Source organism: Chinchilla lanigera, unplaced genomic scaffold (genome assembly GCF_000276665.1).
Source record: "Chinchilla lanigera isolate Chin_1 unplaced genomic scaffold, ChiLan1.0 scaffold00005, whole genome shotgun sequence".
Taxonomy (NCBI): Eukaryota; Metazoa; Chordata; class Mammalia; order Rodentia; family Chinchillidae; genus Chinchilla; species Chinchilla lanigera.
The window spans coordinates 42,002,933-42,022,595 of NW_004955406.1; the positions used below are offsets into that span (position 1 = coordinate 42,002,933).

The 19,663-nt window shown below is 44.7% G+C and overlaps 1 protein-coding gene across 1 annotated transcript in view; it reads left to right on the forward strand.

The window, feature by feature from the left end:
- The window catches only part of Srgap2 (SLIT-ROBO Rho GTPase activating protein 2), a 249,497-nt gene that overhangs the window by 201,698 nt on the left and 28,136 nt on the right, over positions 1-19,663 (forward strand). The window contains exons 11-14 of the mRNA XM_005375386.2: positions 3,848-3,932; positions 6,667-6,694; positions 8,375-8,399; positions 14,809-14,869. Of these exons, the coding sequence (XP_005375443.1) occupies positions 3,848-3,932; positions 6,667-6,694; positions 8,375-8,399; positions 14,809-14,869 (199 nt within the window). The remainder of the gene's footprint in view (positions 1-3,847; positions 3,933-6,666; positions 6,695-8,374; positions 8,400-14,808; positions 14,870-19,663) is intronic.

Genomic DNA, 19,663 nt, shown 5'->3' on the forward strand with positions numbered 1-19,663 from the left:
TGTGTGCTAAGCAGGTACAAATGAGTGAATGTCCCTACCCTGCCCATTAAACTGGGGAGATGTGCTCCACTTAAGGTTTACTCTATTATGTATTCTGTCTAACAGCTGTTTCCTGCTTGAAAAATTGACAGGGAGGAGGGGAAGTGTCAGTGTGCCTGGATGGTGGGGAAGCAGGCACGATAATGACATCTGTGTCTCTGTGCGCAGGGGGCTGAGGAGGCCCTGTCACTCTTCCCACCCCACCCCCTTGCTGCAGGCTTGGGTTCACACAGACTAAGACCAGTGCATAAGCAAAGTCCTGTAATTCCTAACCCCATGGCAAACACATACTTCAAGGGCAAAGGTTTTTTTAAATGAAATTTGGAAAATGTTCTATGTCTCATACTTTTTTTTAAGGCCTGAATCCTTCTGCTTTGATTTAGCTTGCTTATATATTAGTACATAGCAAAGTTTAGGGAAGGAATTTTTTTAAGGTGACAGCAGGCAGGCAGTTGGTTCAAGTGTAAGGAACACTTTCTGAGTAAGTGCTGTGTGCCAGCCTCAGTGCTGACGGTCATATTGTTAGCCTTCTGACCTTTCAATAACATTGTGACTTTTTCTGTTGGAAAAGCCAAGACTCCAGTAGGTTAAGTGAATTGCCCAAGGTTAGAAGAGTTAATAAGTGATAGGACTAGAATATACCAACTCAAGCATTTTCATTTTACTGCAGCAAAAATATCTGTCAGTGACAGAGTGCTAAGAAAGAAAAATTATGATGTTCATACATTCTGATAAATGAACCTCATTGCTGACAGTCCCTGTTAGGAATTATTAAGGGATAAATTAATGAGACCATAAAAATAGAATTGGAATTTCACAATGCAAAAAAAGAAATCAAATACCTAATAGATAGTTTGCCTCCCTTCCTACCTTTTGTAAAAAAATTTTCAGTTTTGATGATACTGATTATAAAGGCTGGGGCAGGAGGCACGGGTGTGTTTTAGGAACTTGCCAAGGAAGAGATTTTTGAGATACAAACAGCTCCTGTCCTGGCCCCCTGCTCTCCAGAAGTCATCAAAAGGCTACCTATTGCTCCTTTCCCTTCAGCCACCTTGGCTCGTTCTCTGGTAGTCTGTTCTGCAGCAACTGAGCCTTTCTAACTCAGTCTGCTGATAGAGGCACGGCTATTTATACCCAGCTTCTCCCCCACAGATGAGTGCCAGCTTTGGTGGGAGGTGATCAATGACAAGCTGTGCTTTGCACGTCCACCAGGTAGAAAAGCCCAGCCATTGTGCACACGCCAGTATTAGGGATGCAGGTCATATCTTGACACAGTTTTGATCCTTCAGGATTTAATGGAACCCGAAAAGGTAATCCATCATTGCTCTTTATCAGATTATTTATTTTAATGGTTTGAGGAATGACAGCCGGAGTTAACTAGTGAGCAGTGAACATGAATGAAAAAATGGTTTCTGGACTCACAAGTAGAAACACGAGTAAGAGAAAGGAATTTGCATCTATCTCCCTTCAGAATTTGGGCTGCATCTGGTCTTGTTTTGAGGGTTACAGCTTTTTGGTAAATTTTCCTCATAGAAAAAACCCTTGAGTCTCCTGGGGTAAACTTCGGCAGAGGGGCCTTTGAGGATTGTGCTCTTAGTGATGGGTGTTCCCTGAAGGCTTTTCACCCCTCTCGGCCTCAGAGTACTATTCCAAGCCCACAATTAGGCATGGGTTGGGGATTAGGATGTTACCCGGAGAAAACTGACAGCAGGTGAGCTGGCAGCTGGAGCAGATGGGAAGGGAAAGGTGACACACGACAGGAGAGCCTATTTTCATGCAGATGTTCTCCTGCAAAAGCACAAAGGAGCAGAGGGAACAGGTCCTGGGTAAGGCAGAAGAAATGATTGAATATGAAGTTTGTTTCTGGTTTGTTTTATATTTAACATCGAATAAGGATATTGGGGGCTTGGTTTGTAACTGCTAGTGGCGGTTCTATACACACAAGGGTGAGCCTGCTTGTTTATTTCTTCATTCGTTACGCACTTATTGAGTATCTACTGTCTGTTGGGTCCAGTATCATGCTTTCCATTCTAAGCATAATGAATGACATAGTCTCTGGCCTCAGGGAAGAGACAGTCTAGAAAAAAATACACACCAGTAACAAACCCTCTCGACAGGACTGTATGGGAAATGCTGTCAGAGAGATGTGCAAGTTACACAACAAACCATGCGTGTGTGCATGGAGGGCCAGAGACTGCATCTCAAAGAACGCAGCTTTGTCTCTGTGCTCCCTCTCTCTCTCCCCATCTCTCTCTTAAATGGGGTAGACTGCACAAGCTCTTAATTTAGAGTTCAGACTAAAATTAACTCAGGTAGTTTTACCTTTTCTGTCAGTCTTAATTCTACATGGTAATAACGATGATATCAAAGTCTGGATATTTTAAAAGATGGAACTGTTGTAATCCTAAGTGTTTTATCCACTTATGACCTGAAGGACCCCACGGCTGTCCAGGGCTTAGAAGGTCACCCTCGGGGAAATACTACCATTTGACTTCCTGCATTTAACATGAGCAGTTGACTGCGGCCTGGCAGATGAACCAGCACATCAGGAGACACCAAGGCAGATGCAGGCTAAATTCCCCGAAAGGCTGTGGGGAAAGTGGAGAATGGTGTAAGGGTCCAAAGGCCCAGAGCACTATTGTTTTCTAGCTTGCAACAACTGGCAGTCTGACACCCTCTTCCTGAAATCATCTCTTCATCTTTGAAAAAGAAATAATGATGTTGCCCTATGTGTTGTACAGCATCAAATGAGAGACTCTGTGCTAAAGTACTCTAAAATAGTCTGAATTGCTATTCATGTAGAAAGAATTAAGTGCTGTGAAGTTTAGTTCTGCATCTCTCCTATTGTGTACTGTGGTGGAGAGAATATTTTATGTATAACATTGTGGATAGAACATTTTATTTATAATGCTGAAGAGCACATATTGTATTGCTAACCTGCCTGTGTTTGACTGTGTTGACTCCCCTGCTCACTATTTGACTTTGAGCAACTTACTTAATCTCGCCAAGCCTCAGTGTACTTATCTATAAAATGGGTGCAGTGCTAATAGCTGTTCATAGGATTGTTTTGAAGAGTTGCTGAATTGTCCTGTAAAACAGTCTCTTAATGGGCGGATAAGGGCTGAGGTCAGAGATCAGATCTGAATGTACAGCACAGCAATCATACTTTGACTGTTAGAGCAGGTGGCATTGCATTTTCAAATCCTCCTCTTCTGTTTGGAACTGTGTGTGTGTGTGGAAGGAGGAGCTGGCAGCTGCTCCCTCTGAGCACTCACGAGTTCCTAGCTTTCCATAAAGACTCCATGTAGCTTAAAGAAAGGTTGGTCGAGATATGGCTCAGACATGTGCCAGGCTTGCAGCTGAGGCAGGGCTGAGCTGGCCATCGCCACTACTGTGGGGGGTGACAGAACATGTCCTGGAAGGGGTAGGGCAGGCAGGAGGTCAGTGGAAGTGCCAAACAGCAGCGTGCATCTTCATCCCAAGGACGCTGCCCCGGGAAGTCTGCCCACCCTCCAGGAGTTTGAGTCCTGGGAGAACTTAGGAGAGACGAGGGGGTTTAGGAGATAGTCTTTTTTTTCCTTTTTGTCCTGGCTAATGCTTATAGGGAAACGTAGAGCGGGATGATCATCCACCATGAGAGTCAGCAGCTGTCCACATACTCAAGGACCCAAAGAAAGAAAAAGTCAGACCCCGTAGAAATTGGGTCAGAAGCCAGATGACATCTCAAAAGAGGAATTGACCGCCTGAGTGTCTTGATTTTTCTTTCTTCAGCAGTCTGATTGTCCTCTCTTCTCCTTTGCCCTTACAGAAAATGAAGGAGTACCTGGAGGGCAGGAACCTCATCACCAAGTTGCAAGCCAAGCACGACCTTTTGCAGAAAACACTGGGAGAAAGTGAGTGTGAGGTCACCCTGCCGGAGGCTGGCAGTGAGGGGAGGCCCCACCGAACTTGCTTGCTGAGCACGAGCCTCTGTCCTCGTTCAAGTGGACCCAGTCTGGTTTTGTGAATGGTTTTCTTTCCTTAGCCTGTTTCACGTGGAAGCACATGCCCCAGACGACTGCTTGAGTCATGGGGCAATGCTTAATGAAGCAATAATGTGCATCCTGTTTGTTTAAATGGAGCATGCTGCCACTCCTCACCCACTCCTTCGTCTCCCTATGTCCACAGGGCAAAGGGACCGCCAAGGTATTCCCTCTCCAGACACCTTGTTAAAATTCCCAGCTCGGGGCTGGGGATTTAGCTCAGCGGCAAAGCACCTGCCTGGCAAGCGCAAGGTCGTGAGTTCGGTTCCTGGTACTGGAGAAAAAAAAAAAAAAAAAAAAAAAAAAAAATTCCCAGCTCTCTGGCGGGACCTTGAGATGAGACATGCAGCTGCTCTGAGCAGGGAGAGGGTCCTCAAATGCAGTAGTGGCGAACAGACTGCCACTGACTACAGCTTCTAGGGCGAGCCTCCATTTCCTCCTGCTTGGAAGGGTCTGCCTTCCTTCCAAGTGGCAGCCCCCTCTGCTGTGGCCATCCTGAGGCCATGGTGCTGAACAGACTGGATCATCTCAGATGGTGATCCTGACCAGACCCAGGGAAGCAGCAAGGCAGAGAACTGGACTGGCACTCTGGACTTTCTCTCCTCAGCCATCAAACAGAAGGTGGAGGCTCAAAGAGAAGCTTCCCCAGGGTTGTTTGGCACCTTGCCCAGGTTTCCTGCCCAGCTCTCAGCATCCTATGATTAATGGGATTCCCAGGTTGAGGATGCCTCTGAATGCCCTGCCTCTCCTCCCTGCACACTACTCTCTTCTTTTAAATATGGGAGGGTGGTGAAGGGAGAGGCTACAAGGACCAGGTCAGTGACAGGCAGGCCTGCATGTACATAGAGTTCTACCATTTTAGGATGAATTCTTGAGCGCTCACCAGATGAACTGCAGAATATAGAAAAGTATGCAAGATTCATTGGCTCATTGGCCCAGGAATTGAAGCCTGTTTTTTCATGCCAGAACCTCCTGCCTACCTTCCTTGCCTTCCTTCTGCCCTGCATAGTTCCTTCAGATGATTGGTTCTTCTTCCTCTGTCATATTTCTAAGACTGTTTTTAATGTGAAGAAAGCCTTTAGGTAACTTCTGGTCTCTTTCCTCTCCATCCCCTAAGGGGCTTGGACTAAACAGGCCCAGGCTTTGAAGAGGCAAGTGTTGCTTATAGAAAATCTTTACTCTTGAGGTTATCAGACTGCTCCACAGAGAACTGAAGGAAAGAAAGCCCAGCGCTATTTGAAGCAAGTTATAGCTGGGATTTTTTTTCTCTTGAAGAGGGGTGGTCAGCTAATCTAAGCATAGCCCATAAATAAACAGGGAGCAGGGCTTCTGGGGTATGTGTGCATATGTGTGTATGAATGGGTTTGCTCACACAAGTATGTGCACCAAATGTGGTACTCCAGAGGGATGGAAGTTGACCATTCATCGTGCTGCAAATTGCCTTAATCAAAAGATGACAAGTTCCAGCAATAAAAGAAAAAAATAGCTATAAATCTTCCTGTGTGCCAGGCATCATGTCCCTGCCTTCTGTGTGTATTTGTCACCAGAATGCAAGAGACCCTTGTTCTTGCCACAGAGGGATAATTGATGTGTATGAATATTCTAGAATGGAAATGGGACAGATGTTGAAAATAATGGCTCAGAATACTATTTTTGCAGATGAAAGCTAAGCTTTTGGTAAGGAGAGGCTTTTAGGGTGGGGGATGGTGTCACTCAGGGTAAGCTGAACTATAATCAACAGTGAGCAAGCTTTAAAGGTAAGGAAAAGCCCTGCCCTCTCCCAGTCCTGGAGTTGGAGCTTGAGAGACAGATGTGGGAGCTGCTCCTTCCTTGTCCAGCTCAGTGCCTGGTTTATCTGGCGCAGGTCTGATCAGGGTCGTGCTTCATGGACCCAGAGAAAGCAACATGTGTTACATGATGGCCCATGGATACATGTATCTGCGTTTAAAAACACATAAGAGCTGGGCATGGTGGTGCAAGCCTGTAATCCCAGCATTTGGGAGGCTGAGGCAGGAGGATCGCTGAGTTCAAGGCCAGCCTGAACTGCCTAGTGAGACCGTCTCAGACAAAATAAAAAAGTAAATAAATAAACCATAAGAATACTTCTTATGAATTGGAAGTGTTCAGTTTCATTTTTTAAAACCAGTTATGACTCTCTGAGAACCATGATTTGCTAGTAGTACTGGTATTCCCAGCCCCAACCGTATGTGAGTCTGTATGTTCATTCATAGTCCCAGGAATGAGGAAGCTTTCCCCAGCCTTCCCTACCGCTACACATAGACCCAGCAGACACATCAAGAGCTGAAGTTCCTCTCTAGGAAGATTTCTAGTAATTTGTTAGAGTGGGATCTGCCATATCCCTCTCATCCATGCCTGTTTCGCACCAGGAAGCAGAGGTGGCAAGTGTAAGGTCTGAGGATACCACCAGTCGTGGCCTGGGAACCAGCAAAGAATGTTCTTGCCCAGAAGAAGGCTTTGGTCACTTCTGTTCTATTCTGACTAATGGCTCCCTAAGGGAATGGGCAGGGCTTGGTAATTCCTAGGAGGAGGCCTCCCCTCTTTACCTCTTTGCGTCTACATATGCTTTTTGCCTTTATCTTTGCAGGTCAGCGGACAGATTGCAGTCTGGCCAGGTAGGTATGGTTTGGGGAAGTCCCGGGAAGGGATAAAGAGAGACCCCTGGGGTCCATCGATTCCAGAGTGGGAAAGAGCCAAGGGGTTGAGTTGTACAGACACTGAATGAGTTTGCAAAGGAGTGACATAGGGGGAGGTTGCTTCCTTCCTCTATTCTTATTAATCCCACCTGGTTCCAAATGGTAACAGAGTTTGCTGAAATGCACCTAGAGATTGCCAAAGCCCCTATATGGCTCCTGGTAACCTAACCTTAGCTTCAATGTGTGGGCTTTGGGAGTTCACTGACCCATTAAAAATGAAGATCAAGAGATAGCATTTGATCTGAGATGGTTCTGTGTGTGGAATAGGCAGCAGTTCCTCATGAGTGAGTGTTGTTGGATAGTGCAGTTGTACATCACACTGTCTTGCCAGACAGCCTTGGGAGAGTCCTTTCCTGATGTGCAAGTTTACAGCTCTCCCAGTCCCTACCCAGTCCCTTTCCTTTCTTGCCCTCTCTCCCCAACCCAGCCAAATGCTTTCCCACCCAGTCTCAGTGCTTCTATGTGAACTGACAGAGAGGAAGTCATTCATTCAGCCAACAGTTCCCAGATGCCTAAAAATGTGCTGATTTAACTGAAGAAACAGCTTTAATGGATCGGACTCCTTAGAGACCCTGTGTTAGCCCGTTATATCAACCACTCATATCTGCCAGCAAACACAATAATCATGTGGCCATTTACAATTATAGGCCCATTATTTAGAGATAACTTCATTTGGCTTTCATCATTTTGTCATTGTGGATTACAACAAAAGTCGCATTAATACACCAATCTTGAGGACTAGAGGGAACCAGGACAGTGGAATTGTGTGGGATGTGTCCTCTGGCAGTAGAGTCCAATTTCACGTGTGATCACATGTCTGCAGAATTTTCTAGAAAAACTGAAAAGAGCTGAGTTTCCTTCCCTTTGTATGACTTTGAGCCACTCCTTTCCACTCCCAGAACACCAATTTCTTTCTCTAGAAGATGGGAACCCTATATTAGATTTGAGAAGCTCTAGGATTCTAGAGGTTCATCAGGAGTAGGCTGGCAATGGAGACAGCAAGGCCCAGCAGCTGGGCCCTGGCCTCTACCTTCACTTAAAGCAGAGCAGCACTACCTTGTTTTGGCTGCTGTGTCTCCAAGTCAGGTTCGCTTTGAGGCTAGACCCAGATTGAAAATGCATTGAGAGAGGCTCCCGAGGTTCCTTCCAGTCTGGATGCTCTACCTCTAAATAAATTGCTCCCTCTCTTCTCCCTAAGGAGTTCCAGGAGAAAGCAAATGGGAGTGTTGCTTGGTGTTTACAAGAGTCTCTTTGCATACAGAGATTTTACTGTCTAATTCAAATCTATTTTACTATGAATCAAACCAGTTTCCTCCTATTAAAATTTCAAGTAGTAGTAACAGTAAAAGCAGGGACCCCTGAGCCTTTATGAAGAGAAAAGCTTTATTGGGCTTCAGTTGGGAAGTAACTTATTAGGCCTCTTAGCTATTTCTTGGACTGAGCTGAAAAATATGACTTGTCTCATAACCATTCTATAGGTTGTTTTTCATAATTAAAAGCTTTACCTCTGGGTTTAAGAGTAGTTGTCTCACTCTGTCCCAATTTTCTTTTTCCTTCCTATTCCTGGATTGGTCCTCTTTGACTCGGAATCAACCACAGGCGTAGCTCAACCGTGAGAAAACAGGTAAGAGTCCAGTAAGAGGCCAGGGACATAGCTCAGCAGCATAATGCCTGCCTGGGAAGTGCAAGGTTCTGAGTTCGATTCCTGGTACAAAAAAAAAAAAAAGAGTCCCATAGGAGCCAGCCTGCCTGGCATGAAAACTGAATACATCCTGTAACCGTTTAAGGACTTCACTGTGGACAGGGCGGACATCTCTGACTTCATGTCTGCATTTGAAATGTACCCGTCAGTCATGGTATGGTTAAGATTTTGTAATGTCATTGATTTAACTTTAGATTGGAATGGTCGTAGTCTTTATGACCTGTTCTTCTCTCTAGCTGTTTACCCTCTTGTGTACTCGACATTTGTTTTAAGTGGAACAGATTGTGCCAGAGCTGCTCAGAGCACCACAAAGAGGCCTCACCCTCTGTCACATCCGCACTGATGTGGCAGGGACTCCCAGCGGCTGGTCCCCGAGGCAGGATAGTCTTGCTTTAAGTTTGCAGCTTTCTTCGCTTCTGCATTGTGGTCATCCTAGATATGTCCCTGACACGTGCTAGTAACAGAGCCGAGTCTGCTCTGCAAATGACAGACAGGAGCTGTTTGCTCTGCAGTTTGGCACATGAGCTTCATGGCTGTTTTACGCCAGCTCTCATTACCCATATTAGGAGGGATCTCAGGGAGCTGTGGCATGGATAATCCACATCAGTGGGTAATCTAAATAGCACTTGTGCCTTTTGGAAAAAAAAGTAATTGAAGTATTTTTTGCAGTAGCAAATCTGACTTCCTAATTATACTTTATGGCAAATACTGAAATGATTTTCTGTCCCCCTAAGCTCATACCAGCTTTGCAGAAAGTAGTTTGCAGGGAGGTGGTAGAGGGAGCTCAGAAGTATCTTTGTGTCTACTCAGGGGAAAAGTGATCCAGGCTTTGCAATGTTTTTCTGGGTAACTCACAGAGGCGGCAGCCACAGGGAGATCATCACGTGCAGAGGCACACGGTTTCTATAGTGTCAGCAGCCCCAGAGTCCCTTCAGCTCATGGGGCTGCTCCGGCTGGGTGGGCAGGTGTGGAACCCGGAACACATGGGCCTCACTTGCCTTAGCTCTGCTTCATTATTCCCCCGCCCCTTAGATCTCATGTTAATGAGAACACATCAGATGTCTTTATACCTTTTTTCTTTTCCTTCCATCCCTCCTCTCTTCTCCTCTCCTCTCTTCTCCTCTCCTCTCTTCTCCTCTCCTCTTCTCTCCTCTTCTCTCCTCTCCTCTGCTCTCTTTTCCTCTCCTCCCTTCCCCTCCCCTCCCCTCCCCTCCCTCCTCTCCCTCTTTCTCTCTGTCCCCCTCTCTCTCTGAGACAGGTCTTGCTATATAGTTCACACTGGCCTTGAACTTGTATGTAACTCAGACTGGCTGTGAACTTGTGGCAGTCCTCCTGACTCAGCCTCCCAAGTGCTATCTAGGATTATAGGCATGCTCTACTACACCTAGCTATTTATACATTTTTAAATGATAAAAATTTCATTGCAACTCTCCTCCCTCTTGTTCCTTGATTTTTTTTCTTCTCCTTTCTCTCATAATGTCATTTAAAACTGAAACAGGATGGAGTACCTTCCAGGGATCATTTATGGCATTTAAAATTAGTAAATGGGACTTAGAGTGAGCAAGCCATTTCTCCCTTAATACTGGTAAATAATAGGGTTGAACTTGAAGTTTGTTTCCATTCCTGATCTAAAACTGAACTCCCTGCGTAGAGACGGATTGAGCATATGTGCCAGGGCTCCGCAGCCTCTTCTTTGGCCTTAGAGGCCCACAGTGTGGCAGGTGGCAGGCACCCCAGGCAGGGTAAATCGGAAGAGAGTGGCACCTGTCTGCTGTGTGATTTGCATCCTACTGCACCGAGCACTTGCAGGCTGTGTATTTGCCTGGTGCCGGATTTGCTTGAGAGCTCTAGGCTGCCTCATAAACCCAATCCATTGAAGACCTTGCTTTTATCCTGTTGCCCCCATCTCTCCAGGACTTCAGATCTGTTGGTAGATCAGCAAAAGGTTTTCTAACACCATCAGGAGGGTAAAATACTGGGTAGTTTATAAGTTGAGTAATCTTGTATCGGTAACCTGGAAGTCAGTGTTTGTTTATGTATGGCAAGTTGGCCAAAGAAGAGGAAGAATCTAATTGCTTTTGTTTTTGAGGGTGCCTAATGGAGTCCATTTTCTTTTTGTGTGGTACTGGGGAATTGAACCCAGGGCTTCACGTATGCTAGGCAGGCTCTCTACCACTGAGCCACATCCCAGCCCCTGTTAATTTTTTTTTTCTTTTGAGACAGAGCCCTTCTGCCTCCGCCTCCCAAATAGCTGGGATTACAAGTGTGTGTCAATCCATCCCGCTCCCAGTCATTTTTGACCCTGGTATAAAGACTAGTTTCAAAATGTCCCAGACCTTTCTTGAAACGAAGGTACCTCAGTTGCTGCTCTCCAGACCTCTGCTCTCACCAAGCCCCGTGTGTTTTTTCTGCTGGCCGTTACCTCCACGGCCTCTTCATTGCCCATCCCCGTTCCTCTGACTAGGCATTTCTTCAAGACCTGGTCCTCTCCAGACTTCTCTCCATATTCTTTTCCCACTGGGGAAAAATCATGCCATTCCCCTGGAGGAGCTTCTATCCTTCCACGTGCCACCTTTTGTTTTGCATTGCTGCCTGCCTGAGCCTTTGGAGCTAACTCCTGAGGATACCCAGGATATTTGTGCTTGAAAACTGAGCTTGCACCTCTTCCCTCTGCATCAGCCTTAACCTTCCTTCATGTTATGGTCTGTGTCTAGATGTCCCCCTCAAAGCCTCATGCAGTCATGGGGCAGGCTTCTAGAGTTTTTGATTGACTCATGGTCCAATGGGATTATGGGTGTGAGTGCTACACCCAGTGTACAGCGGGGAGCCTGCATACAATGCAGGGGAGGGAAAGAGGCTTGCTGGCTGCCGCTCCTCCCTTTTTGCTCTTGTTCATTTTGCTGTCTTCTGCCATCGTGAACTGTTGCCCCTGCCATGTGCCACTCTGCCTTGGAGCCAGCTGAGTATGGACTGAAACCCCCACAGACTGTGAACTAAATAAACCTTTCCTTCTCTAATTCTGGGTGTCAGGTATTTTGTCTCAGCAGTGAGAGAAAAGTGACTAAGACACAGCACCTCCATTCTGATTCCCTGGGCTCCTCCCCCTCAACTTCTCTGTTGCTGTCTGCTCCTTATAGTCCCTATGGCCCCAAATTTGATGTTTGATGCCTTTTTTCCCCTTATTGCCCCTATCTAGTCTGTTGTCAAGGTTTGGATTTTCTTTTTTGGTGAAGGCAGAAGTCTAACAAATGTAATTAGAAGTCAGTATCTGACCAGCACTTTAACCCTCTTCCTCGTAAGAATTTATGCCGGTGGGAAAAGGCTGATGATGGGCACTGAGTTACAGTTGGCTGGAAGTAGGAAGCCCTGGTGTGCTGTTGCTGCACAGTAGGGTGACTATAGATGGCTCTTATGATGTACATTTCAGACCCTTGAAGAAGTGCTTTTGAATGTTTCGCTATAAAGAAATGATAAACGTCTGGGGAGATCTGACTTAAACATTACACAACACGCACATGTATGAGAACATCACATGATATCCCTTTATCATGTACAATTTTTATGTTACATAATAGAACACAAAAACATTAAAAATGTATTTAATTTATTTCCATTAAAAATGAGTAAAATCTAAAAAGACCCAATTAATACCAAAAGAAAAGAACATATGCTGAACAGTGTGTATTTGGACATTATCCGGCCATCTTCCTGATTATTTTCTCCTGGACCACTACTTGACTGTTGTTTCCAAGTTATACCTACTGTCCTTTTCCTTCCAGTTCCCTCAAGCTGATTGGATGGCCCTGATTGTCTTTAAAGGCTCTTCTGGCCCGGAGATTATCTAACTAAAAATATTGTGAAGCAAAGCGTGACACTGGCATCAATTGTGACATGATGGAGGGTGGGAGAGAGAAACATACAGTGAATGAAAATACACAGAGAAGCTGCAGTCAGTTGTGTGCGTTGTCAGTGGGGCAGTGTGGGTCTGTAGGGCACTACTGGAGCACAGGGCAATCAGGGGAGTTGAATTCACTCCTGGTGTAGAAACAACACGGGGGCTGGGGATGGCAGGGGCATCCAAAGCCTTTGCAGCTCTGTGCCTTGCTAATTCCTTCTAGACTCTGTCTTAGGGCTCATTGGAACTGTGGGGACAGGGAAATGCTCCCCTGCAGGAGGACAGTCATCTCTGGCCCACCTTTATCTGCCGCCGATTGTCCCTCTGGGCTACTTCCGAGGTGCTTTTGGTAACCACTGTCAGGCAGGTTAATATCTCTGATGTCCCATTCCCTGCCAACCCTACGGAGGTCATTTCACACTGATACTCTACTTCCTGTGCATCTGGGCAGAATTTTGCATTCACATAACTTGTTGAAAGCAGCAACCTATGAGCCTCCCAACTCCCCTCCCTCTAGCCCTTTATATATAAACCTGGGACCAGCAAAACTTTACAAACCTCTTACTGCTGCCTTCATCATGTCTGCTGCTGCTATTTATGAAAAATACATTAACAGAAGTCTGTAAACATAAAAAGATTTCTCAAAAATGGAGATTTTTCCTTTTAATAGTGGAACCAGAGAGCAGACATTGGCTGGGCAGCTAGAGGAAGCGGTTGGGCTTAGGGTCACGAAGATGAGCATTTGGGTCACTGAGACCTTCCTGACTTCAGCTCCCCTTGGAATATGCGGTACTCCCTTTGGCAACATCCCGGGTCCTGGCAAGGGAGATAGAGGCCAAAGCAGCCCTTCTCTTGGTCTGACTTGTTCATAAGAACCAGCTGCTTCCCTAATAGTAGCCAAACCCCATGGCTACAGTTGAAAATTCAGAGCCAGAGGAGGGGTGCTGGCAAACCTGTGCAGTGAGCAGAAGGCACAAGGGTCCCCTCCACTTGAGAGTCCAGTCTCTGTTCCGAACATCTGAAGCCCTTTCTAGCTGGAGTTTTGGTCCTCTCTGCCTGCTGTTTCTTCCGCACAGCCAAATTATTGTGCATGTAGCTGCATTATGAAACCTATCTGGTTTGTTAGTCGTGGTTGGTCTAGTGTTAGCTGAACTCCTAGACTGCAGTATTGGTGGTAGAAAAGTGTTTGCTCTCAGAGGGAGACTGCCAGGGCTTGAATCTTGGCTTTGTAACTTAGCAGCCTTGTGAATATAAGTAGCTGTTTAACCTCACTAAGCCTTTGTTTCATTTGTCGAATGGGAATAATAATAATAATACATATCCCATAAGGTTCTTATCAGGACTAATCTATCAAAGGACTTAGTACCTGGCCCAAGACCTCTGTCAGTTCCTTGGTAAATGGTAGGCTCTGATGTTCACATGCCAGTAGGACTTACCATGCTCACCACCAGTCCCCTCCCTAGTTAGTAGATGACAAGTTAAAGCTGATAGATGTCAAGTGATAAGAATGAAAAGGATTGTATAGCAAAGGGGAAGAGCAACGATTGACAACTGGGAAGGCTGTTTTGCTTAGTATTAAGTAATCTTCAACATTTCTAAGACTTGGTTATTTTCTTTTTTAAATTTTGTGCCAGACAACCCTTTCTCTGAGGCTCTCATTGATTCATTCTGTGACCTTAAACTCATATTAATTGAGCATCTACTATGTAAGAGCATTGTGGCCAGGATTGGGCATCCAGGATTGGATGTGCCCTTGTGGAGCTTGAACTGTACTGAGAAATGCAAATGGATATTGAGTCCTACAGACTGAACTAAGGAGAGTATGTCAGCTGCAGGAACAGCTTATGCAAAGCCACAAGACAAAGGAGGACTTACTTGAGCATCAGAAAGGTGGCCAGTGTGGCTCTGGCAGGGATGAGGGGAAGATGAGATAAAAGAGGTAAAAGCACAGTCTCAGACAAGCACAGGCTCTACACAGAGCAGAGTAGTCTCAGAGAGAGTTACATAAAGATCACCCAACTGCTCTGTAAAGGTAGAGAAATGCGGACCAGAGGGTGGGAGGATAGAAAGGGTGGGAACTGAGATAATGGTGGGTTGAGTCTGGTTGTTGGCAGTAGAGATGGAGAAATGAGTAGATTTGAGGATAGTAAGGAGGCAAACCCAACAGAATCTCAGGATTGATTGGGTGGCTGAATTGAGGAGCTGGAGAAGAGGTGGTCTGCTTCACCTAAGACATGCAGGACTGAACAGCATCTGTGTGGCATTCCACGTGATAGGTTACGATTTTGGACCCTGGGGCTTGGAAGACAGGTCAATTCCTCTTACTGCACCAACCACTGGTACACGAAGACAGATTCCACATAACATGACCCATTTTCTCTGACCGTGGCTATCCCTGTTTGGAAGTTCTGATGTCATATTTCTCTGGCTTTTCAGGACTCCAGCCAGGCAATTCCTCTGGTGGTGGAAAGCTGCATCCGGTTTATCAGCAGACATGGTAAGCAGGGTTCCAGTCTTGTCCATATTTGTATAAAGATTGGGAAGAACTTCCAGGAATTCTTTGTAGAGTAAGAATAGGGATTACCTTCCCATCCTGATATTCTTAGAAAAGGAATAAAATCTTACTTGTTTACGTAATATTGGCTATGTCAGAATGACCACACCCGGACACCAGAAGATATTATAAGCTTTAACCCGGAATGGCATAGCCACTTCCCATGTGCCCTTCTCTAGCTTAGAGTGTGTTTCGATTCAGTTACTGTGTGAGAAGTTGTGATATGCTGCGGCGGTACTTTCGCCATTTCAATCGCCTTTGCATGGTGAGTATCTCCCAGGGCATAGCCTGACTGTTGTCCCACTGGCTTTCTGAACCACATTGGGATGGAAACAACTCCATGTCTAATGATGCACTGAGTCTAAAAAATACTCAGGTTTTTTTCTAGTTTGTTCTCTCGGGATACAACATCCCCAAGCACTCAGTAGCTGGTCCTAAAGTTGCACCCAACATTTGAGAGTCTGGAAGGGCTGGCGTCTTCTCAGCCTTAGGGAGAGTACACTAGCCTTTCTGTGTGGAAAAAAATCAGTCTTACAGAGTCACTCCTTACCAGCTACTGGCTTACTCTGACAGATCATAGGGATGGAAAGAATTGATTTTCTAGAAGAAAAGATAGAGCAGATATCTTAACTAGCACCATCAAGATGTCTAGGAAATGGGCTTCCGAAATTGTTTTTTGATATAAAATGGCCTTCCTAAAGGCTAAGGAGCAATGTAGAGTATTGCTGATCTAAATTCAGAGGCAGCCTTTCCCCTCCCTTCCCTCACCTTCCTCTCTCTTCTTAGACTGGGACATTGCATAGGTTCAGTTTTAGAACTGCAGTTATTTTAGCATTACAACTTATCCCACTCTCCACCAGCTGTATTTTTTTTTTCCTGGTGCTGGGGATTGAACCCAGGGCCTCATGCATGTTAGGAAATCACTGACTTACATCCCAAGCCCAAGCTGTAATTTTTAATGTTATCTCTATTTCTTGAAGTAAGAGTATTATACATTGCTATGGAACAGTCAACGAATATTTATCAAGCCCCCGATCAATGCTGAGCACCATGCATTGCCAAGTAGAAAATAAAAACAGGAGTAATACACTGTTCTTGTCTTTTAAGTGGTTTTATGATGCATTTGGGAGAAAATACGTGATAGGTTAAATAAAAAGAGGTGAGTGATGGTGATTTAGAATAGCAGAATAAGAAATTTCACAAGATAGTAATGATTAATGGTCACGTAGTTGGTACAGATAAGTCTGAAGTAAGTTCAGGAAAAGAGGAAGTATTTGTGCCTCAAGAACATTAGAAGATCTGATCTCTCATTCATTCATCCATGCATTTTGTCCATTCATGCATTTATTCAACAAAAATATATGCTGATTGCTTATTGTATACCAATAAAAAGTCTCTCCTGACCCTTACCTTTTGTGGAAGGACAGAAGATGATCAGTTGATTAGCCAGTAAATAAATTCACATGCAGTAGTTTAAGTGTTACTGAGTTTCATAAAGCAAAACAAGGTGAGGGGATAGAGAATGGGGCAGGGACACTGTTCTAGATGGGCTCAGGGAAAGACCTCTCCTTGGAAGGAAATATTTGAGCAGAGTTGTGGGGCTGTGAGCTGTGTGGATATCTAGGGAATGGAGAGAACATAAAGTACAGACACTGTTGGCGTGTGCAAGGAACACCTCATAGGAGGTCAGTGTGGCAAAAGCCAAGAGAGCGAAGAGGAGAGAGACAGGAGATGAAGCAGAGACCAGATCTTTTAGCCACTGGTGTTTAGATTTTATTCTGGATAAGATGGCGAGCCATGGAGAATTTTGAACAGGGGAACTTTTTAAAGGATTCTGGCTGCTGCAGGGAGATAACAGCACAAGAGAGAGACAGGAGGTTACTACAGGAGTAGTAACTACTGCAGGCAAAACATGGCAGTGGCCTGGCCTAGGGTGCTAGCCATGGTGGTAACTGACAAGTAGGGGTTTCAGATAGTGTAGCTTGTACATACCTGTCTGCACCTGTACAGGCACAGTGTACAAGGGGATGAAAACCCAGCCCAGTTCTGTGGCGAGGCTCTGGGAAAGGGCACACTCCTGATATATTGGTGATGGGAATGCAGACTGGTAGAACCCTTTTGGAAGGGAATTTGTAATATCTAACAAAACCACATGTGTACTTATGTTCTAATTCAGCAGTCCTTCTAGTTTACCATGAAGACACACCTTCAACAATATAAATATGTATATGCACAAGATTATTTGCTGCAGCATTGTAGTTGCAAAGTATTGGAACAAACTAAATGCCTATGCACAGAATAGTGGTTGCAAAAACTATGGTATGTCCATACAGTGGAGTACTATACAGCTGTGAAAACACAAGGAAGTGCTCTATGAAATGATATGGAGCGACTCCTAGGATATATTGTTAAGTGAAAAAACAAAATGTGAACAGCAGAGAGAAACTAATATTGTACTGGCCATTACAAGAAATACGCCAGAAGGGGGTGGAAATAATGGGGCAGTGGGAAAGAGGAGAGGATGGGCATCTCTTTGAGAATACCTGTTGGTATAATTGGACTTTTAGAACTACATTACTGTCTACATACTCAAAAGACAAATAATAAAAGGAGGGTGTGAGTAAAACCCAAAATGGAGTGCAAACAGCAGCTACTAAATCTGACTGTATTACAGTGAGTAACATAACCATACTGAAGGGGAATGAGGAAGGAGGTAACTTTGAAAACAATATTTTGACTGTATACTGTAAGTCTGAAATGAGCTATAAGTAATTATTATACAATTTTTGTTAGTCATTTTTACCAAAAATATGGACTAGCAATTCTGAAATTATTTGATATATATTCTAGCATTAATCAAATAAATATTGTTTTTTGTTTTGTTTTGCTTTGTTTTGTTTTGTTTTTGTCTTTTTGAGACCGGGTCTGGCTCTGCAGTTCAGGCTGGGCTTGAACTCACTTTGTAACCCAGGCTGGCCTGGAACTCACAGCAATCTTCCTGCCTCAGCCTCCCAAGTACTGGGATTACAGGTGTGCACCACTACAGCCGGCTCATTGTTGATTTTTTTTTTTTAATGTAAGATATATCAGCTGCTCAAAAAATATTTGTTCAGTTTTTTTTTTTTTTTTTTTTTTTGGCAAATACAGACTCAGAAGTATTCATGAAATCTCTAAAAAACTGTAGTTAAAATTCTTGTGTATGTAGTGTACTCCTGTATCCTAGGACTTGAGAGGCTGAGGCAGGAGGTGGTGGCCATCCTGAGCTTAATATTGAGACCCTGTCTTTGAAAATAAAATGTACATACATTTATGTACATTTAATAGGGATCATATACATAACTTCTGTGAATCTCAAAAGGACCCACTAAATGCTGAGAATGTTTTTATCTTTACTATTTTCATATCTCCTGCGTGGTAAATATTATAGACCCTGTTAACGGGGGATAACTGAGGCTCCTTGGTAAATGACAGGACAGGATAATCCAGGAAGACTTAAAGGAGCAGGAATGTCAGGAACTAGTAAAATGAAATCATGATATAGGAAAAACCTACTACTGTCATGAGGAAAGGAGCACAAGGATGGCTGTTGTATTAGAATCATCTCAGAGAACAGCTATTAGAAACACCTGCACCTGGTGCAAAGTGGAAGCTTTTATGACATTTCCAGATGACTTTGGCAATCTGATGGGTTTTACACTTTTAGTGTGTACAGAGAACAAGTAAACAAGATCATGGATACACCATTTTGATTATGCAAAGATTTACCTGACTTATAATAAAAAGCTAATTGATTTTCCCCCTTTCCTTTCTGGAAGAACATTGTTTCTGCTGTCAGCATTTAGGTGCTCAAAAGATTCTGAGTGTTGAACAAGAACTCAGGCTGGTCCTTTGGTACTCTAGGGAGACTGGAAACCAGACTGAGAGAGCTCAGTGCATTTCAGGCTAGGCACCTGATTTCCAACAAGCGCACATCTCTTTTCCTCTCGTCTTGAGCCCACAGGCCAAGGCTGCAGCTCTGGGTGGTCTCCCCTATGAAGAGGAACCACACTGGCGCTCTCTTGAGACGTTGTACGGTGCTCCACACACCCACTGGCCTGTCCCTCAGGTGATACTTTCTTGCACCGTTTCTGACAAGTCAGTGGGCCTAGGCCTATTTCTGTCAGAGTACTTGTTCTTTACATTCTGTTTAAACAACACTCTTTGGCTCTGGTATCTGCCAGATAGCCAACCTAGTAGTCCTCCACTGGTATTAATGGATGTTGCTGTTCCCTGCTATTCTGTGAGGAATACTCGGGAGATTCCCGTAAGAGGAGTAGACAGCTTAAGTCCTGTCACTAACAAGGTAATCATATTCCCTCTGCTTACTTCTTAATGCTATTTCAGATTCAGCATTTCAGTCTTGATTCAGCATTTCAGTCTTGTCTGTATGGTTTCCGTCCAAAGAGGTAGCTGATAGAACCCAGCTGCCCCTTCACTGATAGGGAAACACTGAAACAGCAGGGGTTATTCCTTCCTGACATGTCAAAGTTCCAGGATTGTGCCATCACAGAGAGATTTGGACAAAATGCCAGTGCTTAGGGCCCAGAGCTCCTGAGAAAGGCTGGGCATCCTTGCTGCACTTAGAGATGCTAGACCAGCCCAAACCCTGGGCCTGGCACTGAAGACGTGCTTCCTGGATTTCTCCCTGGGTTTGCAGGGTGTGTGTGTGTGTGTGTGTGTGTGTGTGTGTGTGTGTGT